Consider the following 18,500-nt stretch of genomic DNA (forward strand, 5'->3'; position numbering starts at 1 on the left):
CTTCTCCAATGAGTAGTTGGCGGGTTATATATTAGGGCAGGCCACTTCTTCAGTCTCCATTCAAGTTGGTCGGTCGAACTACAGTATAATAATGCCTTCTAAGGATGCTGGAACAGACACCACGATGTGGCCACCTGGTACAGTTCGCACTGAAGAAAAAGGCGCATTAGCAGCCGGAGGAGTCCTCATCCTCCAACGCCGACCAACCTCCGACCCCAACGACCCCCTCAACTGGCCCTCGTGGCGCAAATACATGAACATCGGCCTAGTCTGTTTCTGGGTCGCCGTGGTCGCCGAATTCACCAAGGCCCCAACACCAACCTGGAGTCCCATGCAAAACGAACTCGGATACACCGACGCAATCCTAAACGACAGCTACGCAGCCGGCTGCGCCGCGCTCGGCCTCGGATCCCTCGTGATGATCCCGTTCGTGCTCAAGTTTGGACGACGCCCGCTGTACCTCCTCTGCACGGTCGTGCAGTTCGGCGTGAGCGTTTGGTCTGCGAGGATGAGGACTGTTGTGGACTTGATGCTCATCAACGTCATCCAGTGCTTCTTTGCTAGCCTGGTGGAGAGTATTGTGCAGATGACTATTGCGGATGTGTTCTTTGTGCATCAGCGCGGGAGGATGAATACGCTTTATGACTGGCTTTGGCTCTTTGCGACTTATTTGGGACCGCTAATTGCGGGGTTTGTGGCGAAAGGGCTCCCCCTACAACTTCACCTCAGGCCAAGTCGGCCTCATGCACACCCCTCGGATGATCGGCGTGACAATAGGTGCGGTAATCACAGGCCCACTAAGTGACTGGTGGATTGTGTATATTGCCCGCCGCCGCGGGGGAATCTACGAGCCTGAATCGCGTCTCTGGTGCGTTGTCCCTTTTCTACCGTTTATACCCACCGGCGTGCTGCTCTTCGGTATCGGTTTGAATAATGGGCTTCCTTGGCCGGTTATTGCGGTGGGGCTGGCGCTGTATAATGTCGGGGTTACGCCCGTGAATAGTATTGTTGTTACGTACTTGACGGATTGTTATAGAGAGGTAAGCCTACACATCCTAACCATTCCTACCCATACCCGCCTATATCAAACCACTAACAATGTCTCCATTATATAGATAATCGGCGACGCCCTCGTAGGAGTAACCCTAATCCGCAACGCCTTCAGCACAGCCTTCATATTCGCGCTTACACCGTGGAAGTCGCGATTGGGCTGCAGTACGTCCTCGTAATGATTCTGCTGATTACCTGTGTGATTCTCTCGGGCTTTGGCGGGGTTATCCGCTGGGGGAAAATGTTTAGAGAGAGGACGGCGGAGAGATATGCTTTTTATAAGGGGAGGCAGTATAACGGTGGGAGGGATGAGTAGGTCTTGGTATTGGTATTGGGAGTAGATAGCTGGACGGTCTGCTAGGTTCTCTACTCTACCGATATGTACATGGAGTCGGAATGTCCTTCACGAGATTTACACGGCAGCTTACTTTAATCACTAGCTCCCATCATTCATTCCGCAGTCTCGGTCTATCTGCCGTTTTTGTGGTGCATTTGATAGAGCTGAGGTGAGGTGGATTCGTAACTTGGAAAAGTTGCAAATGGAAGATACCTAATACGCTGGAATAGTTTTGAGTAAGGATCCAGGGTTTTCGCTAATTTAATGAGACATAATACAACAGAAGAAAAACGTCAAAATAACCTCCTTTCTCGATTCCTCCCCTCAGTCAAATAAACATTCCCCTCCTCATCATGCGCGGTCCCAGTCCCACCATCGTAGACAGGAATCAAGTCCCCAGGAACAGCGGGACACAACGCCCTCATGGATTGCTTTCCCAAGTCCTGATACAGAGTCCACGGGCAGAGAATCTTCACCCGCATGAAGCCAGTATATCACAATCGCAATTATTCCCGACTCCGAGTCCTGTTCTCGGTACTATCAGAGTGCTGATGCCGTTGTTTTCATAGTCGCCGGTGAAGTCTGCGTGCGACCAGGGCTGGGCCCAGGATGGGTGCTGGTAGAAGGAGTCGTCGTCGATTTCTCGCGCTAGGTTGTTGATTGAAGCTGGAGCTGGATCTGGAGCTGGCGTAGATGAAGTCATTATATTTGAGTGGGATGACACGAAATATGCGAAGAGCAAGAGAAAGAAGAGATAGTAGATAACAGTCCAGTAGGTGTCCATTATCTAGGTATTGTTTGAGATAGGCCCAGGAACTCTGAATGAAAGTTTATATGTATCCATGGCTCTAAAATTACCCTACCTGTACTAGCGTGGCGCCGAATAGGGCTGTATCTCCTTGGAAGCTTGGCTAGGTGGATACCACTAACATCCGGAATGATTTAACCAATAGATGACTGTACCAGATAAGCTGGCGGGGATGGACTGACATGAGTTCTTCCGTGATTGGTCAGGAAAGCGTCATCCAACTGCATGTATAACAGGTGCTGGTACCATGAGCCTACTGCCATGTCGGCGAGGGAGGGTTAAATAAAGAAGTGCCTCTGCTCTTCGAATCTTCAACCTCTATTCTTCTTGTGCCCGACTTGCTATCTCAACATAAGCGACCTTCCCACCACAACCCCATGATACCTACATTCAGCAGTCAGGATATCCCCGATCTCCACGACCAGGTCATAATCGTCACTGGAGGCAACGCAGGTCTTGGTTACGAGACCATCCGACAGCTCAGCGAGCACAACCCAGCCAGGATATACCTCGCTGCTCGATCCCAACCCAAGGCCGAAAAAAGCCATCGCCGAGCTAAAAGAGCACAATCCAAAGCTCGCCAGGAGCACGGGCACGAGCACGAGCACGAGCACAAGCATCTGTTTCCTCCAGCTCGATCTTGCCTCTTTCGAAAGTATCAAGGCAGCTGCGGCAGAGTTTCTTCGCCAGGAGACTCGCCTGGACATCCTGATCAACAATGCCGGCATCATGATGACCCCGGAAGGCCTCACCGAGTACGGATACGAAATCCAGTTCAGAACAAACGTCCTGGGCCCAGCCCTATTCACCCAGCTCCTACTACCGACTCTGCGGCACACGACGAGCGTTAACAATAGTCAGGCCCGGATGGTCATGCTCTCTTCTGCCGCGCGCCCAGTGACGTTTACAAGTTTGATGAACTTCGAACAACTGCCGCCCACCGCCATACGACTGATCGGTACACGACGTCCAAGCTCGCCAACCTTCATTATGCTAGGGCCTTGGCGGAGAGGCACTCGCGTGTCGGTGTCAAGATCATTCCAGTTCATCCGGGTATGGTGGCGACGAACCTCCACCATGCCTCGACGGGGGCGTTCCTCAAGCCCTTCCTGTATGCCGCGATCTTGGCTGGAACACCGGTCGAGAAGGGCGCCCTCTCTCAGGTCTTTGCATCTGTAAGCCCCGAAGCGGAACATGGACGGTACTATGGGCCTGTCGGGAAGGCAGAATCATGATCTTCAAGAGAGATTGTTTGATTGGATTCAGGGCGAGCTTTCGCCACATGTCGAGCCCATTCTGTAGATATTGTTTCTTTACTTTCTCATGTGTTTGTGTTTGTGGACCAGGTGCCAATTCGAGGTCATATCATGCTATTTTTGTATTGTACACCTGAACATTGCGCATAGCCTGTGCGATACTATTAATGTATCACCATTTCAAAGGTGTAAAGCCGCTAAATGAATTTGTTTCGCTGTATATATCGCTTTCGTATCTTCGTCGTTCTTGATTTCTGGCTTGCAAGGGTATAAACCTCTTCGTCAAGTCAACAACATCCTGCCTATCCTTAGTACTACCTAGATACTATGCAGGCCTCGTACACTATAACATTACATTTCCCATGCTGATCTGAAAGCCGAATTTCTGCTTACCAGCTCCTCACTCAACGCCCAAAGTCTGTCCGCAAAAACCCCGTTCGTAGCAAAAGCTGCAACATTTTCATTATCCACCTTACAGTCTGGGTCCCCGAGGCGTCCACAGGTGTCAAGGTGGGGTTAACCGCGGCGAAAACGGACGTTGTTTGCCCCTTGCGCAGGTGTTTTCTGAGCAAGGTCAAAGCCAAATTCTTTGACCCTCTTCAGGGCTTGCTCGATCTCGCTCGGGGTGATATATCGGTTGATGCTGGTATTGACCGCCCCGGATGCACGGCGAATGAGACAATGCCGTACTTATACCACAGCTTCAGGTTTAGCGAAGTCGAGTACTGAATGTTCGCTGATTTGGATTGTGCGTAGGAGAAGAATCCGTAGTAAGTATCTTCTGCATGCCTGCTGCCCGCGAAGAGCTCGGTCTTCTGGAGCTCTGGCCGCTCTTCGTCAGGGAGGTCAGCTAGGGATTTTGGTGAAACTAACGTCGGAGAATCGCACTGAAGAGGATTGTAAGGGTATCTTTAAGCCAGCCAGGTCTAGGATAGCAATATCTAGCTAAAGGAAGATTGCTAACGCGATACCATAGCAGAAAAGTGTTGCCAGAAAACCGGATGGGTACGAGGGTGCTCCGCCGTCGAAGAATAGGTGCTGTCCAATGACGTTTCCGGTTCAGTAGCCGATGAAGATCTAAAATAGATAGAATGAATCAGGTTAGTAGAGTATAGAAAGATCAAACTTGAGTTGGAAAGTCGAGTGCGTGTGTGTTGGGTAGGTACATATCATAGCATTAGCGCGACTGGTTGGCATTTTGAGAGGGCCAGAACCGCATTAGCTGCACAATCTCATCTTCATCCTTTGTAAGGGAAAGAAGGCTTTTATGAATTTCCGGTGGCAAGATACTGAGGTTGCTCCATGGTTTTGCTGCAGCGGCTTTGACAGCACGATCGCTATCATGTAAAAGGAGGAGAAATGCTTGAACAATCTATGGCTGTAACGGTTTTCGTTGGCCGAGCTGCGTTGCCATAGCTGATCTTACACCCTTTTCAGGGTCCTGCAACAGAGGCAACAGAGCTTCGAGGAGCTCTGGTGGTAAAGATGGCTGCATAGCCATGACCACTCCAGCATTTGGTCTGACGTGCCACTTTTCATGTTTAACGTATGCAATCACTCTTTCCAGGCTTTCTGGGTATTTTGATGATCTTCTTGCCATTTTATTGACCAGAATCTGTGCCAAGACTCGACCCTTCATGTCGGGATCTTGGGGTCTGTATTTGTGCAGATGGATGTGTAGGTGTATTCTAGACCAATGCCTTCAACACAAGTACGCAAACCTTTTGAACGGTCCCTGATGCAGTTTTCTATCCTTAATGCCACGAATACCATACATAATACACGGTCAGATGAAGCAGATTTTGCGGAAAGCACTGCTTAGACAGTCGAATCCAGTCAGACAGTTAATAATAAACCTAGTTAGACAGGTTATACAGACATGTCAATTTCCATCCCCACTGGATTCAAGAACCCTCCAACCCTGCGTCTTCAACGCATCCCCGTGATTTGGGCTAACAGCCCCGTGGCTTTCCGGTTCATCTTCTTAAGCGGAACTTCCTCTCTTGTTGAGTCTGGCCCCGAATAAAGCGGACGAGTGTCCGGTTCAGGGTGCTTTATGTCCGTATTTCTCAACCGCAACCTTGATTGCCAGTGAGAATGCACCTGGGATTTTGTTTCGGACTTCGAGAGCGAGGCAATTGTAGAGGTCACACCCCGTGCAAGAAGACTTATAAGCAGGACAATCGTGGGAAGGCAGGCAGATATTACGCCCGCGGAGGTCTCGACGGCGCACTAGGTCTGGAAATCTGCGAGGGTTCCTTTCGCATGTATGTATCAGAATGAGAACAGGATTATGGGTGAATGTAGTTGATTGGGAGGTTACGCATATGGGATATCCCGCATATCGACGACGAAATATCAGATTGAAGCGGTAGATACTTGCAAAGACAACACTGGTCACATCCAGTTAGTTAGTCCTTTCACGGAAGCATATAATAGAGACCCAATAGGCGAGGGTGACGAACAAACTTCCACTGAGGAAAACCGCAATAATCAAACTCTGTTGCCAAAGGCCTGTCTGCAACTTCCAAATCTACCGTCCAGGTAATGCCAAAATGAAGATATCCGTGATGAAATTCGGCGCCACGTTGCCAATCAACGCTGCTTTGAGGTCAATGCCTGTCCCCGGCAGTTGCCGATTCCATGCCTTTTTGACTGGCGTGCACTGGAAGATGGCGACGAGATTGATGGATACGAGCCAGACGAGAGCTATGCTGCCGAGAATGTAGCTTCCAATGCGAGCTGAGCGGATCGGAAAGATGCGGTTGTACATGAGCAGGACGGAGAACTTGATGATGGTCACGGCTGTTATGTAGGTTGGTCCAAAAACGTAGAGGCGCTTGTTTTATTAGCTCGGTTTCTTCGTACAGGCTGAGGGCTGTACCTTGAAAAATCATCAAGATACCCGGTCCTTCCTGGACAGCAGAGACCAATGGCGGCCCATCCCAAAGTATGTAGCTGGCTTGGTTAGCTTATCTTGTCTGGATAAATATACGTACCAACTCACAAGCATAATCGAGCCCAGCGGGTGCTAGAACAAAGATCTTGAATATGAGCCACTTCAGTAATGCGCGGCGTTTTGTCAGAGCAACTGGCGCTTGACCTACCAGCCCTAAAATCAAGGTCCAAACATCCAAGCCCAACGGCATCTGCTTGGTACTTCGCGAGACGAGCCGGAGGTTAAGAAAAAGAATTGCTAGTGAAGGAAGAACCAGTATCCTTACCCGTTGTTTGGGGACGGTTGTTTCCTCATCGTAGCTGGATGCAGGCGACATGATGCCTTTGCACGGTTGGAAGACCTGGAGCAGGAGCCATGAGGGAAGAAGAAAGATCCAGCGTTCTTTTGTGGTGCGAAGGACTGTGAACGCAAGGACGTGGGTCACGTATATTCGATCACGATTTACTATAACTCTCTGCTGGTCGTGGAGAGTTTGACAGAGCGTTCCAGTCCAGTGGGTATTGGGCACTTTCCGCGCCGTTCCACAGGCTCTGATAGTCTAAGACAGCGGAACAATCGCCAGTTGAAGCAAATGACAGATCACAAAGATGTGGCTTTTTGGCCCAGAAGGTGCCGGAGTCTGTCCCAACTCAGTATGACCCCCCTGGCTCCTTCTTGGTATGCATCAGACCATCTATCCAGAAACAGGCACATGAGTTGAGCTTGATTCATCTGCGCAAAAGTACTTTCGCTAATACACGACAAGGCCAGTGGAAAGAGATGGTCCTGCTAGCGGACTCAGTTGTCATTTCCGTTGTGCCGCCGCTAGGGGTTCGGCTAGCAGTTTAGCGCAGCCAACCCCGGTCTTTGATATGATGCTATTCCCAATCTGTGTGCTACTACGGAGTACGGAGCGCTACTAAGTTTGTATCTCGGCTGCCTCGGCTCCCAGTGAGTCTCGACTCTTGTTGGTTCCACGTCTTAGTGCACTCCCTGAGCACTAGCAAACGGCCGGGATGAACGATTATAACCGTTGTCAAAGAGGGGTATCATGCCTCTTTCTACTCTTTAGCAGGCAGGTTCCATTTTATCATTGACAGAGTTTCTGGTTCGCAGACCACAGCGAGCTACCACCGCCATGGCGTCAGTCCCAACCATTGTCTTTTCGATCGGCTCATGGCTCCCCACAGCGAGCTTCGACACTCTTCGCGAAAAGCTCACGGAGAAGGGCATTCCTACTGAGGTGCCTGCCCACCCCTCCGTCGGCGCGGAACCACCTACCAAAACCCTTACCGACGACATTGCGTCTCTAAAGTCTGTCCTGACACGCTTGGTCGACGAGGGTAAAGATGTCATTGTTGTTGGACATTCATCCGGCGGTATATCTGGTTCGGGGGCTATTCAAGGACTTGCAAAGGCCAATCGCAAAGCGTCCGGCCTAAACGGCGGTATTGTGATGGTTGTTTTTATGGCTGCTTTTGTGTTGGATAAAGGACAGAGTCTCTTGGATATGCTAGGCGGGCAGTATCTGCCTTGGATGGAGGTGGAGGTAAGATGGTTTCCCCGCAGCAAAAATATTAAAAAAAAAGAAAAAAAAAATCATTAACCCTTCATAGGGTGACTATGTCCGCTGTAGCGCTGGACCCGAAGCTGCTTTCCATGACTTGGCACCAGATGAGCAACAGAAGTGGTCTTCTTCGTTTCTCCATACCTCGCGCGAGTTCTTCTCAGGCACCGCAACCTACGAGCCCTGGCACCTGATGCCTTCGGCATATATTATCACAGAGGAAGACCATGCTCTACCACTTCCGTACCAGGAAATCATGGCCGGGAAATTGGGAACACAACTGACGTACCGTCTCAAGAGTTCCCACTCGCCTTTCTTGAGTATGCCGGATAGACTAGTCGAGGTCTTGGAGGAACTGATTGGGGCTGCCCGGGCTGCATACGTGGGAGGCCCATAGTCTTGGTTGAGACAGGCCGAGGCGACTCTTTTCAAAAACATCGCAGATCATCTCAGAACAACTGCGGGTGACGGCAATGTTGTTCATGGATACTGAAGATGTCGGGCACTTTACGTTCAGAAGCAGTTCGGCCAGGGGTTATTTAGGCAAATGAATCCTGTATAGAAATATCATTCGACATACCAGATTATAAACTATTATACTTTCCTAGCCAACACAAAATGTATAAACAAAGAGTCAGAACGGAGCCGCGTTGACTGTAAAGCCCAGTAGCCATGGACAGCTGTACTGTTGGCGTGGATGCTGATGAGTGTTTGAATATTCCGCTATTCAACATGGCCTTACGCACTAACCACACACAAACAAGGCTATAAGAAACAAACCTTCAAGCTCGGTCCAGCCTTTAACCCAGTATGCCGAGAAGCGGTATCCCGCCATGCCTGCAGGGCCCTCCACCCGGTTTATACTCAATCCAGTTCAGCCAGGTTGCGCCACGTTTCCAATTCCTTCTACCCGATACACGAACTGATACCTGGCCGGAGAAGCCACGCAGCCAAGGCTCATCTATTGTAATCGTGGCATGTGTTTTGCCGCTCGTGCGGCAGATAAGTAGAGATCGCGCATTAGTTAGGGTTGTGATAAATGGTGGTCTTCTTGCTGTGGATGTAGATGATTGGGTAGTTCGGCTTCTTCGTCGTCGGTGGTGGTCTCAGTTTCGACTTCGCTTTCAACTGTATCTTCTTGAAAGTGGTCAAATTAGGCCAGTATGGGAGTTTCGTCACCACCTGCGGAATCAACTGGCCAGAATGACTCTCTGTCCACAACGATGTTATCCAGGGCCAGTGATGTGAGCCGCTGCGAGAAGTGCCGTAGACTTGCACTGAAGGGGTCCTTGAGCCTTCCCTGGACAAGGTTTGCCGTCGTCTGAGCAAATATTCCATTGCTAGGCAGATCGTTGTAATAGGTAAGTTCGAATCTCTGTACCGATGACGGCCAGAGATGGAATGAATCCGCAAACTCTGCAACTCATCAAGGTCAGGACATATTTTAGGACATCTAGAAAGGAAAGACTCGAAGCTCACCGTCCTGATAGTCCGTTTGCAGCTGTTGATCTCGTTCCTCATTATCGGCGAAAGCAAGTTGCAGTCTGCAACCGGGGCATTTTCGATGCCAGCAGAGCAGCCGACGAGGGTCTAAGCAACTGCGGAAGCCCCCTAATACATAGTGCAGTCACAGAGCTGGCAGATTGAAGACTGTCAAAACTCTCTTCGAAAACTTGCAGGTGAGACCTATGAAGCCTGCGGCCCAACAAATCCTTCTGTGGTGCCAGTTGAGCGGCTTCCTGCGTTCCCCGTCCACATAATCGCTCGGGACTGCACATGAAGAGACAGTTTGGCTCCTGGATGGTCTTCTAGCCATAATATTACAACCCGGAGAATAGACTAATGGCTCGGACAAAAATTTCACTCATCCAATTATACTCGGCAGCGGTTCCGCGCGCCTCATCGTCATCCCGCTCGAGCTGAATTTTGGAGATTGATCTCGCAGACACAAGACTGCCTGCACTCGTTGTGTGACACTATCTGCGCAAACTCTACTATCCGCTGGTGATTTCTCAGCACCAGGCTCCGAAACGTGTGATGTTCAACGCATGCCTGCCGCTCGCGGCTGACGGTGGCATGCTGGGCTATACTGCATCTTGGTGGCGTATTGAGATAAGATATGATCAGAGATATAAGCTTCTAAAGGCATTCGATATTCTCGCATGATCTTGACTGGTCCTGTACAAGGCTACTTGCAAATGTGAGGTGGGCGCGGTGTATTCGACGAGAGATTGACAATAGCGGGTTGGGTGAACTTTCTCCCCTTTTGACTAGATATGGATTTTGATTATGTGACTAGAGCTGGAGTCACGAGCGCTGGAGTCTGTTGAGCTGCGTTTTTGAGGAGAGGTACAGTAGGTGCTCGTCCGGCCATGGCCGTATAGGAGCGGGTTTAGGCTAGGTCAGATGCCGGATCTTCCATGATACTAATGGCAGCACGTATTACTATCAAGTACCATATATAGTGTTTAATCAGTAGAATAAGCAGATAAGTAGGAGTAACTGTAACACTGAGTTGTTTATTCTTGTCATCTTTTGAAAAGTAACCACATCCGTTCTATCAGAGGCCCAAGGTCGCATCACTGCCTTTATGAGGTGGCCACAACTAGTCGCAAAATCCCGGTAACAGTCCAGTTCTCTGCTGGCAAGCAACTGCAAGCGATAACTCATAAGACTTCACGGTGACGCGGTATTGTAGGATAGAGTACACAGTTGTCAGGCAGCCAAAGACCAATGTGAGGACAAAGATCCCAAAGACAGCAATCCAGATAGTGGCCCACTGGAACATATTCCGCGTATCCCGCAAAGTCTGGAACAAGCTTTCAGGGGGCCCATGAAGAATATCAAGAAGTTGCACTAGATTACCTCTCCAGTATGTAAACTCTTCGAGGTCATAGGCTTGTCGACCCTCAAGCGGCACCCCGAGCGTTATCTTAGAATCTTGAATGAGCTTCTCCGTAGCCGAATCTTCATACGGAAGTAGGAGGTCAAGGGTGCGGATGGCCTCTCTTAACATTGGTTTGGGGAGGATGAATTCGGGGTCATAGTAGTGGTTGACAAGGAACTTTCGGTGCTGATAGACGGACAGGGTCCTCTGTCCTTTTTGGCCCTCAAGCCTTAGATGGTCTTTGAGATTGTTCGTCCATCGAATCTGCAAGCCGCAGATGCTCTTCATTTTCGCCAGGGTGAATGAGCCATCAATCTGATACGTCGTGCTGGGGATTATACCGGCGCTGGCCGGGCACTGAGACGCAACCATCTGGTCAAGCGCCTCATCCAATGTCCAATGGACCCGACTCTCACGAGGCTTAATTGATCCGACCATTTTGTTATCCTGCGAGTACACGCTGAGACACAGCCATAGCTGAACTGCAAGGTGAATGGACCGACCTATCGCAGCATCCGAAATGTTCAGATAGCTCCCCCTGAGGTTGACAATCATATTGTTCTGGCTCCAGGAAGGGTTATTTCGCAGCACTTGGATAACAGTCTCCAGACTTTCGAAACCTTGTACCGAAAAACTGTCTTGATGGCCGGATAAGTCCTGGAAAGTCTTCCCAATGTACCAGAAAAAGCCTGCGTATTACTCTTCGATAAATGACTCCGGAGACAGCTTCAAGTAAGGCCAGAATCCGTTGAGGACTCTACATTTCGTGGACGTATCTAGTTGTTGAGTTCGGTCTATCGCGGATTTGGAGAAGAGCGTCTCTTTCGCAGTTGCCATGTTTGTTCTGGTAAGCACAAGGAAGGAGCGAAGGACACACAAAAAGAATCTGGTTCTCCTTCAAAAGGAATTCAGTCATGGATTTGTTCTTCGCTTGCCCGGGGCTTAGACACTGCAGAAGCACAGCTTTCAGACTTGCGCCAAAGGCTGTCTTTTGCCCTCCTGCAAATCCTATAGGATGGTCAACTTTTGTATTTCTCGAGGCTGCGCAGTGTTGGCTACAGGAGACCAGCATATTATTGCTTTTCCGATATGTGCTCCCATTATTGGACCTCCCCGCTCTTCAGTCCCCAAGCCTCATTCTCGCTAGCAGAGACATTGCTTCAATCTTCGAAGTTACGTTCTCGGTCTGTCGACACTTTCCTGGTCTGCGCTTCTTCCGTGATCCATATACCAGCAATTCGGCATGATGTCGACGGCAAGAACGGGTGAGCCTTTACGATGAGTGCTGAGAATGTTGCTGACCTTGGGTGTTGGTGCTAGCCACTGAAACCGTCGCCAATGTCGTCCCGCTCATGAAACGAGTCTTTGAGAACCCGTCCGCGTCTAGAACAGGTAAATATGTTCGTTACGAGCCATTAACCTCTGAAAACATTTACAAAGTCGGGAAATACTATCTTGGTCGTCTTCAATCGTTGCCACCACCATCTGAGATCTCTATCGAGTGGGACCAATATGTCAGCAAAAGGCTCGCCGATCATTTACTCGCCGTCACAAGAGCCCTGCCGAAAGAGCTGCGGGATGAGGAGACTTTTACAGAACCAGTTCTGTGCATGGCAGGCAAGGAATGTAAGCCGCAGTATATGAACCCTGGTGGCATGGTGGGTAATTCAACGGAACAAATTACAGTCTTACAGCCCACAGTTTGGATATTCTGCGGTAGCAGGAAGTGTCGTCGGAAGGTGAAGGGCTCACTGCCTCGAGCAATCTTCCTGCACAACTTCCTTCGCAACTTCGACATGGAAGAAGCGCTTGTCACTTTGGAGGCTCCGAGGCCGGCAGCGGATTGCCAGGTAACCTACAATCTTCCGGGGGTTGATGATATACTATTCCATCTTGAACGGATTGGCCATTATGGCTATTACTCTGGGTTGAAAGCCAGATACACAGTCCGGACAGAAAAGGAATCCAAAGAGTACATCTCCACCATTGAGGCCTGATCATGGTCGACAATGTGCTCTATGGGTTGACCACCGCTCATGGCATTATTAATACCGTCAGTGAGTTTACAGCAAGATGGGGCTCCCCTTCTCGTACCAAGACTGAGATCTCTACCTCCGACTCTTGACTCCGAATACTCATCAGAGACAGACTCTCAGTAAAACTCCAATGCACTTTCTTCTGAACAGAAAATGCGCGAATGGCTGCGCCACGATCTACCTGCTACATTGGCTTATAGAGGACAGGGCACACGGTGCGGCGACTATTCCTTCCCTTCAAATGCACCAGCCACGGCCGGCTTTTCACTCATCGACATGACTTCATCCTGCTGGACCCATGGGGGGGGAGGGGGGGTATAATGAACCGTTCTTACTTCAATGTGGACAATCTACACGACCATTGTCAAGATGATCAGGCGTCTGCCGATGAGGTTGTTTTTCACACTTCGAAGGAGGTTGGTCCTGGTAATCCTGTGCACGGGTACCTTCTTAAGGACTACTCGTCGATTATCTTCCGGGGTGGCATTGTCCGCACTAGAAAACTTGCAATCGCCACCAAGCAAAGTATTTAGTTCTCTTCCTCATGTATGTTCATTGCTGGTCATGCGCCAGGTGCCGGCATTTCAGGAGCATGGGTAATCCTCAAAGTGACATCGCAGCTTTGTGGTATTGTCTATTCAGGCTACAGTCACGGCCAGTATCTACACATGATACCTGTAAATGAAATGTTCCATGATATCCAGGGGTTCTTAGGGGCGTCAACGGTCAAGGTAGCCTCTAAGTCCGAGATTCGAGCTGCCATAATCGCCATGGGCGCTACAAGTGAAGGTCGGTGCCATCTGTCTGGTACGTTTCTGCCCCACTGCCGTTGTAAGTGGCCACTGGAACCATCGAGTGCTAATGGCTTCTTTCTTTATAGGAAAAAAACAAGTGGGAGAAGAAAGCTGCTTTGCAAAGGGAGAAGGATAACCTAGCGAGAGCTTTGGAGACTGAGCGCGAGTTTGTGAAGCACATGATGGAGCAGCAGGGAAAGAGCAAAGGGCCTTCGAGAGAAATATGGCCTGATCCATAGTAGTAGTTTTCGTCTCATGAGCTTTGAATCTGGCGATAATCCTTACTCGCAACTGTCCTTAGACGTCATACCTCTGTTGTAGGGGTATAGCAGCTCGCATTGTTGATTCGAATAGCTTGAAAGCGAAAGAAGGAACGCCGCTGGCACACTGTCAAAGTGCCACGCAGGTAACAGCCTCGTCCCATTGGGTCTGACAGCCTTGGCTCTTCACGACTCACCAGCCTGCCTGCCACCTGCACGCAAGACATTGACAATGACCGAGGTTGGGAGGCTCTATTGGCCGTTTCTTACTGCTTTTGTGCAACTCCAACATGCGCATGCTTTGAGCCTTTCATGCTCCGAGCTGTTGCTGCTCCGCTCTTGGCAGTGTGCTGAGATCCTTTTTAGGAGCCATCAAAAAAGACAAAAAAAACATACAACAGCTGGGATTCGCATGTGGTCACCCACCATACTACTAACCAGCCGGCGTGTGGCTTAAGTACGGCTGAGCGGACGGGAAGCCCTGTTTTCCACACCCTGTGGTCGTATGTAATAGGAACACTTAAACAGTAGTTGATATAGGCAATAGTTAGGCGAGGGGTAGGGGAGTAGTTAATGCCTGGTAATAGTAATTATAAAACCATATCAGTTCAGGGTTCAACTTCTGCCATGCTCATATCCAGCCAGTCCCGAGCCAGCCCTAAGAGCTGATTCTACAGCCTTTTACGAATTTGTTAACAGCTAGGAGTATTTCTATTCTAGAGTAAACAAGCCTAAACACCGCGTCCAACAGCACGGTGCCTATAATGGGTTCGTCTACTGCCCAGAGTACACGTCGTCCAAATCTTTGTTGCTGGTCGGGTCGTGGCTTGCCGTGGAGTTGGGCTTGTGTCGGCAGTGGGTAAGCTTAATTGGACTTCCCTTTTGGACTTGAGTTCCACTCATCACTGACTACTCAGTCTGCATCTACATCTTCTTTTTCGAATTCTCATGGGGACCGCAAGTTTGCTCCGTACGCCTCGACGGTGAGCCGCGACCACTGACCAGCCTTCCAGATGTGCATGGACCGTTACCGGAGAAATGTTCCCTATGCATGTCCGATCCAAGGCTTTATTGATGACGTCCGCCAAAGTGTCAGCCCTGAGCCAAGTTTTTCATACTATTTGTCCGTGGGGGAAGTATTGCGAAGTGCTTGACCGGGTGGTCGCGACTTCGCACATCCGGCATCTGCGTTTGTGCCAAGCGCGCCAGTGTTTGAAGCGATGGACCCAGTAGCCAATGTTGATTTATGACTTGTGAAATAGCGGGGATGAAGGTGTCAGCTAATATGCCACCGGTCATTAGTTTCAGAATTCTCCGTGGCTAGGTAGCCGCATTTTCTATTTAATATACTTTGGATCGGCCAATTGAAGTCTTACCCCCGCGAATTTGGCCAGCAGGCCCTGACAATCTTCATCCCCGGGCAGCTGTACGGCGACGTCACACGGATGCCGCGTGCTATCCGGACGGCGTTTCGGTCAGCTTGACGCCGATGTTCTCGATCTTCTTAAGCTGACGACGATGATGCTAGGCGAACTTGCATGTTGCAGGGATTGGTGCTCTACCATTTATTCGGTCTTTCCATGGCGGTCTCGCCCTCCATAAATCTCACCCTCCATAAATGGTGGTGAGTAGGTTGTAGGTAGTCAGGGTATAATACGAGTCTATGATAAGTTCTCTAGAAAGATGTACCTGCACCTTGTATATTCCACCGCCTGCGTCATAGGTTAACGCTCCAAGGGTGTGCTTCTATAAGGCTGCAAGGCCTCTTCATGTGATAATGTTGTGGCCTGACTGGCCCTTCCGAGATTAAAAAAACTTCTCCGAGTTGCATCCCAGCGTCTCGGGCCGACAAAGGACCAATGTCATGATTCTGTGCTGTCAGGGGAGCATGATTGACGCTCGACTAACCAGTTTAACTCCAAACTGGGCGCAGATCCCCGTACTCTGGAGTCTCGGAGGCTGCGGGGTCTCCACACTGCCCTTCTTCTCCTCCGGGACTGTCGGTCTATTATCGGGGGGCTAGCTCTATGAGGAGAGATTTGCAGGATAGATGTGGTGGGGGAACCACATCTGTGAAGGATTGGCAACGCATGCGGGAGGTGATGGCAAGCAGTCTCACGATCTCGGAGCGCGCCCGGCTGCGCAGAGGAAATCACTTGGAGATCCAGATATAAAAGGGGGCGAACATTCTGCGATCGGTAGTGCATCCAGATCATTCAGCAGAAGCCCGCTCCAGTCTTCAATAAGTCGAGGCATCATGAAGCTGGCCCTCACCCTGACAGGCTTTCTACTCTCCCTGATATCCATACCCACGGTATCAGCGGCGGATGTAGAAGCATGGAAATCCCGCAATATTTACTTTGCCCTGACTGATCGCATTGCTCGTGGAAGCGACGACACAGGTGGAGATGCTTGCGGCAGCCTTGGAGACTACTGCGGTGGAACTTTCCAGGGCTTGGAGTCCAAGCTTGACTACATTAAGGGGATGGGCTTTGATGCAATCTGGATTACCCCTGTTATTGCTAGTGAGTTCAAAGTAGTCCCTCGGGCTGTTCTGGTCTCGACGACACAACTTGGCTGATCGTGTTATCATTTCTACAGATGCGCCAGGTGGATATCATGGATATTGGGCGCGGGACCTCTATAGCATCAATGAAAACTATGGCACGGCTGCTAATCTGAAAAGTTTAGTTAATGCTGCTCATGACAAGGTAAGTACAATTTATAGTGTTTACCCGGTCCAAGTGGGAAGGTACTGAGTGGCTTCAAAAACAGGGAATATATGTCATGGCAGACGTAGTTGCCAACCACATGGGAGGGCCCATCAGCGAGAACAAGCCGGAGCCATTGAACCAGGAGAGCTCCTACCATTCTGACTGCACAATCGACTACTCAAGCCAGGATAGTGTTGAAACCTGCCGCATCGCAGACCTACCTGATGTGAACACAGAGAGTCCCGAGATCCGGACCCTCTTCCAGGAATGGGTCGGCTGGCTCGTCAAGGAATATGGGTTTGACGGCTTGCGCATTGACACTGTCAAGCACGTTGAAAAGGACTTCTGGTCGGCCTTCTCCAAGGCTGCTGGGGTTTACACCATCGGCGAAGTCTGGGACGGTGACCCTGCCTACCTTGCCGGATACGCAGACAGCATGGACGGCCTGCTCAACTACGCAGTCTACTATCCCGTGAACAACTTCTACCAGCAAAAGGGCTCTTCCCAGGAGATAGTTGAAATGCATGATCAAATCGATAACGCTTTCCCCGACCCCAGCGCCCTGGGCACGTTCATAGATAACCACGACAATGCGCGATGGCTGAGCGCAAAGAACGACAAGTCCCTTTTGAAAAACGCACTCGCCTATGTGGTTCTCGCCCGGGGAATCCCCATTGTCTACTACGGCACGGAACAGGGCTACGCGGGCGGCAACGACCCCGCAAACCGTGAGGACCTATGGCGCAGCAAGTTCAGCACCGATGCGGACTTGTACAAGGCCATATCCCTGCTCTCGGCGGCAAGAAAGGCTGCTGGCGGGCTCGCTGATGACGACCATGTCCATCTGCAGGTCGCGGAATCGGTATACGCTTGGAGTAGGGCGGGTGGAGACCTCATTGTTGTCACGTCCAACGGTGGATCTGGGTCTGAGGCTAAGCCCTGCTTTGACTCTAAGAAGCCCGGTGGGACGTGGAAGAATACCTTTGGAGAGGGGACAGTCACTGCCGATGAAAGCGGGCAAATCTGCGTCTCTATTTCCAATGGTGAGCCTGCGGTGCTGGTTGCGGACTCTTAGCCGGGCCTTCACAACCGCCTAGCTGCAACGAGTCTTGGACCTTGCTCTATTCAGTTGTACTATGACCCTTATCATGTTGTCAAGCCTGCGCCCTACTAACATTACGGTTCTATGAGCGCAACGGCATTCTGTTTGGGATATCCTCGTCATCTGTCTATAGGAATTCTGATTCTTGATCCCAAAAGGTTCACTTCATGTATTTAGTGTACTGTAGTTGGATAAATCGAACAGTATATTTAGAAATTGCAGGCTATAAATGTACACATATGGGAGAGCAACTAGGTATGAGTGGTAGGGCTGCATACCGCATGGAGTATGAGGGTAGCCTCAGGCTTCAACAGCGTCAATGCCTCTTCCAACGGCAAATGAACAAATCGGCAACTGACCTTGTCTGTTTATATTCGTTAGCCGCCAATTGCCGAATGTCTTCAGGGGACCAGCCTACACCAATCGGAACCATCCTTCTTGATTAGTTTCCCGGGGTCGAGTTTCAGATATGGGGTGTGGCACGATGCGGAGCCGGGGTAAACAACCATCCTCCGTGCTCTCCGTGTCAAAGTTTGAGGGTCCTGTGTGTGGGCATGGCCATTTGTGGATTTATCGTTTGGGTCTCCCTTGGTATGCCCTTGCTGGCCCTAGCGTTGAGCTTATTCCCAGGATAAAATGGTTTTATCCGGATTGCCTTGCTGGAGCTATACGGAGGATGTTGCCGCGTAATCTGCGTTTGATCCTCATCAAATGTCGCGGTTCAAAAGTTATATAAAGGCTCTTGTTTCTC

General features: G+C 50.2%; 8 protein-coding genes across 8 annotated transcripts; 4 read left to right on the forward strand and 4 right to left on the reverse strand.

The window, feature by feature from the left end:
- Nucleotides 1-91: 91 nt before the first annotated feature.
- BDV17DRAFT_289085 (uncharacterized protein) lies at nt 92-3,430 on the forward strand (the record flags this gene model as incomplete). The annotated part of the gene is made up of 4 exons (XM_073761583.1): nt 92-610; nt 705-1,040; nt 1,116-1,215; nt 3,057-3,430. 4 exons carry the CDS (start codon nt 92-94, stop codon nt 3,428-3,430), a joined length of 1,329 nt encoding a protein of 442 aa, XP_073617923.1.
- A 1,929-nt stretch (nt 3,431-5,359) lies between these two features.
- BDV17DRAFT_257080 (uncharacterized protein) lies at nt 5,360-6,365 on the reverse strand. Its single transcript, XM_073757154.1, has 2 exons — nt 6,336-6,365; nt 5,360-6,290 (listed from the first exon to the last, which is right to left on the reverse strand). Exon 2 carries the CDS (start codon nt 6,222-6,224, stop codon nt 5,985-5,987), a length of 240 nt encoding a protein of 79 aa, XP_073617924.1. The 5' UTR covers nt 6,225-6,290; nt 6,336-6,365; the 3' UTR covers nt 5,360-5,984.
- A 52-nt stretch (nt 6,366-6,417) lies between these two features.
- On the reverse strand, nt 6,418-6,803 carry BDV17DRAFT_257081 (uncharacterized protein). Its single transcript, XM_073757155.1, has 3 exons — nt 6,676-6,803; nt 6,559-6,600; nt 6,418-6,495 (listed from the first exon to the last, which is right to left on the reverse strand). The coding sequence occupies exons 1-3, from the start codon at nt 6,724-6,726 to the stop codon at nt 6,424-6,426; spliced, it is 165 nt and encodes a 54-aa protein (XP_073617925.1). The 5' UTR covers nt 6,727-6,803; the 3' UTR covers nt 6,418-6,423.
- Nucleotides 6,804-7,527: 724 nt separating this feature from the next.
- On the forward strand, nt 7,528-8,353 carry BDV17DRAFT_289087 (alpha/beta hydrolase; the record flags this gene model as incomplete). The annotated part of the gene is made up of 2 exons (XM_073761584.1): nt 7,528-7,938; nt 8,006-8,353. The coding sequence occupies 2 exons, from the start codon at nt 7,528-7,530 to the stop codon at nt 8,351-8,353; spliced, it is 759 nt and encodes a 252-aa protein (XP_073617926.1).
- Nucleotides 8,354-10,561: 2,208 nt separating this feature from the next.
- On the reverse strand, nt 10,562-11,398 carry BDV17DRAFT_289088 (uncharacterized protein; the record flags this gene model as incomplete). The annotated part of the gene is made up of 1 exon (XM_073761585.1): nt 10,562-11,398. The coding sequence occupies one exon, from the start codon at nt 11,396-11,398 to the stop codon at nt 10,562-10,564; it is 837 nt and encodes a 278-aa protein (XP_073617927.1).
- A 691-nt stretch (nt 11,399-12,089) lies between these two features.
- On the forward strand, nt 12,090-12,840 carry BDV17DRAFT_289089 (uncharacterized protein; the record flags this gene model as incomplete). The annotated part of the gene is made up of 2 exons (XM_073761586.1): nt 12,090-12,108; nt 12,164-12,840. 2 exons carry the CDS (start codon nt 12,090-12,092, stop codon nt 12,838-12,840), a joined length of 696 nt encoding a protein of 231 aa, XP_073617928.1.
- Nucleotides 12,841-13,457: 617 nt separating this feature from the next.
- On the reverse strand, nt 13,458-14,016 carry BDV17DRAFT_257083 (uncharacterized protein). The gene is made up of 2 exons (XM_073757156.1): nt 13,760-14,016; nt 13,458-13,686 (listed from the first exon to the last, which is right to left on the reverse strand). Exons 1-2 carry the CDS (start codon nt 13,908-13,910, stop codon nt 13,529-13,531), a joined length of 309 nt encoding a protein of 102 aa, XP_073617929.1. The 5' UTR covers nt 13,911-14,016; the 3' UTR covers nt 13,458-13,528.
- A 2,174-nt stretch (nt 14,017-16,190) lies between these two features.
- BDV17DRAFT_280364 (glycoside hydrolase superfamily) lies at nt 16,191-17,722 on the forward strand (the record flags this gene model as incomplete). The annotated part of the gene is made up of 3 exons (XM_073759870.1): nt 16,191-16,458; nt 16,535-16,644; nt 16,709-17,722. 3 exons carry the CDS (start codon nt 16,191-16,193, stop codon nt 17,720-17,722), a joined length of 1,392 nt encoding a protein of 463 aa, XP_073617930.1.
- Between the last annotated feature and the right edge of the window lie 778 nt (nt 17,723-18,500).

This window comes from Aspergillus undulatus (assembly GCF_047715775.1).
Source record: "Aspergillus undulatus strain CBS 261.88 unplaced genomic scaffold BDV17scaffold_11, whole genome shotgun sequence".
NCBI classification, from domain to species: Eukaryota; Fungi; Ascomycota; class Eurotiomycetes; order Eurotiales; family Aspergillaceae; genus Aspergillus; species Aspergillus undulatus.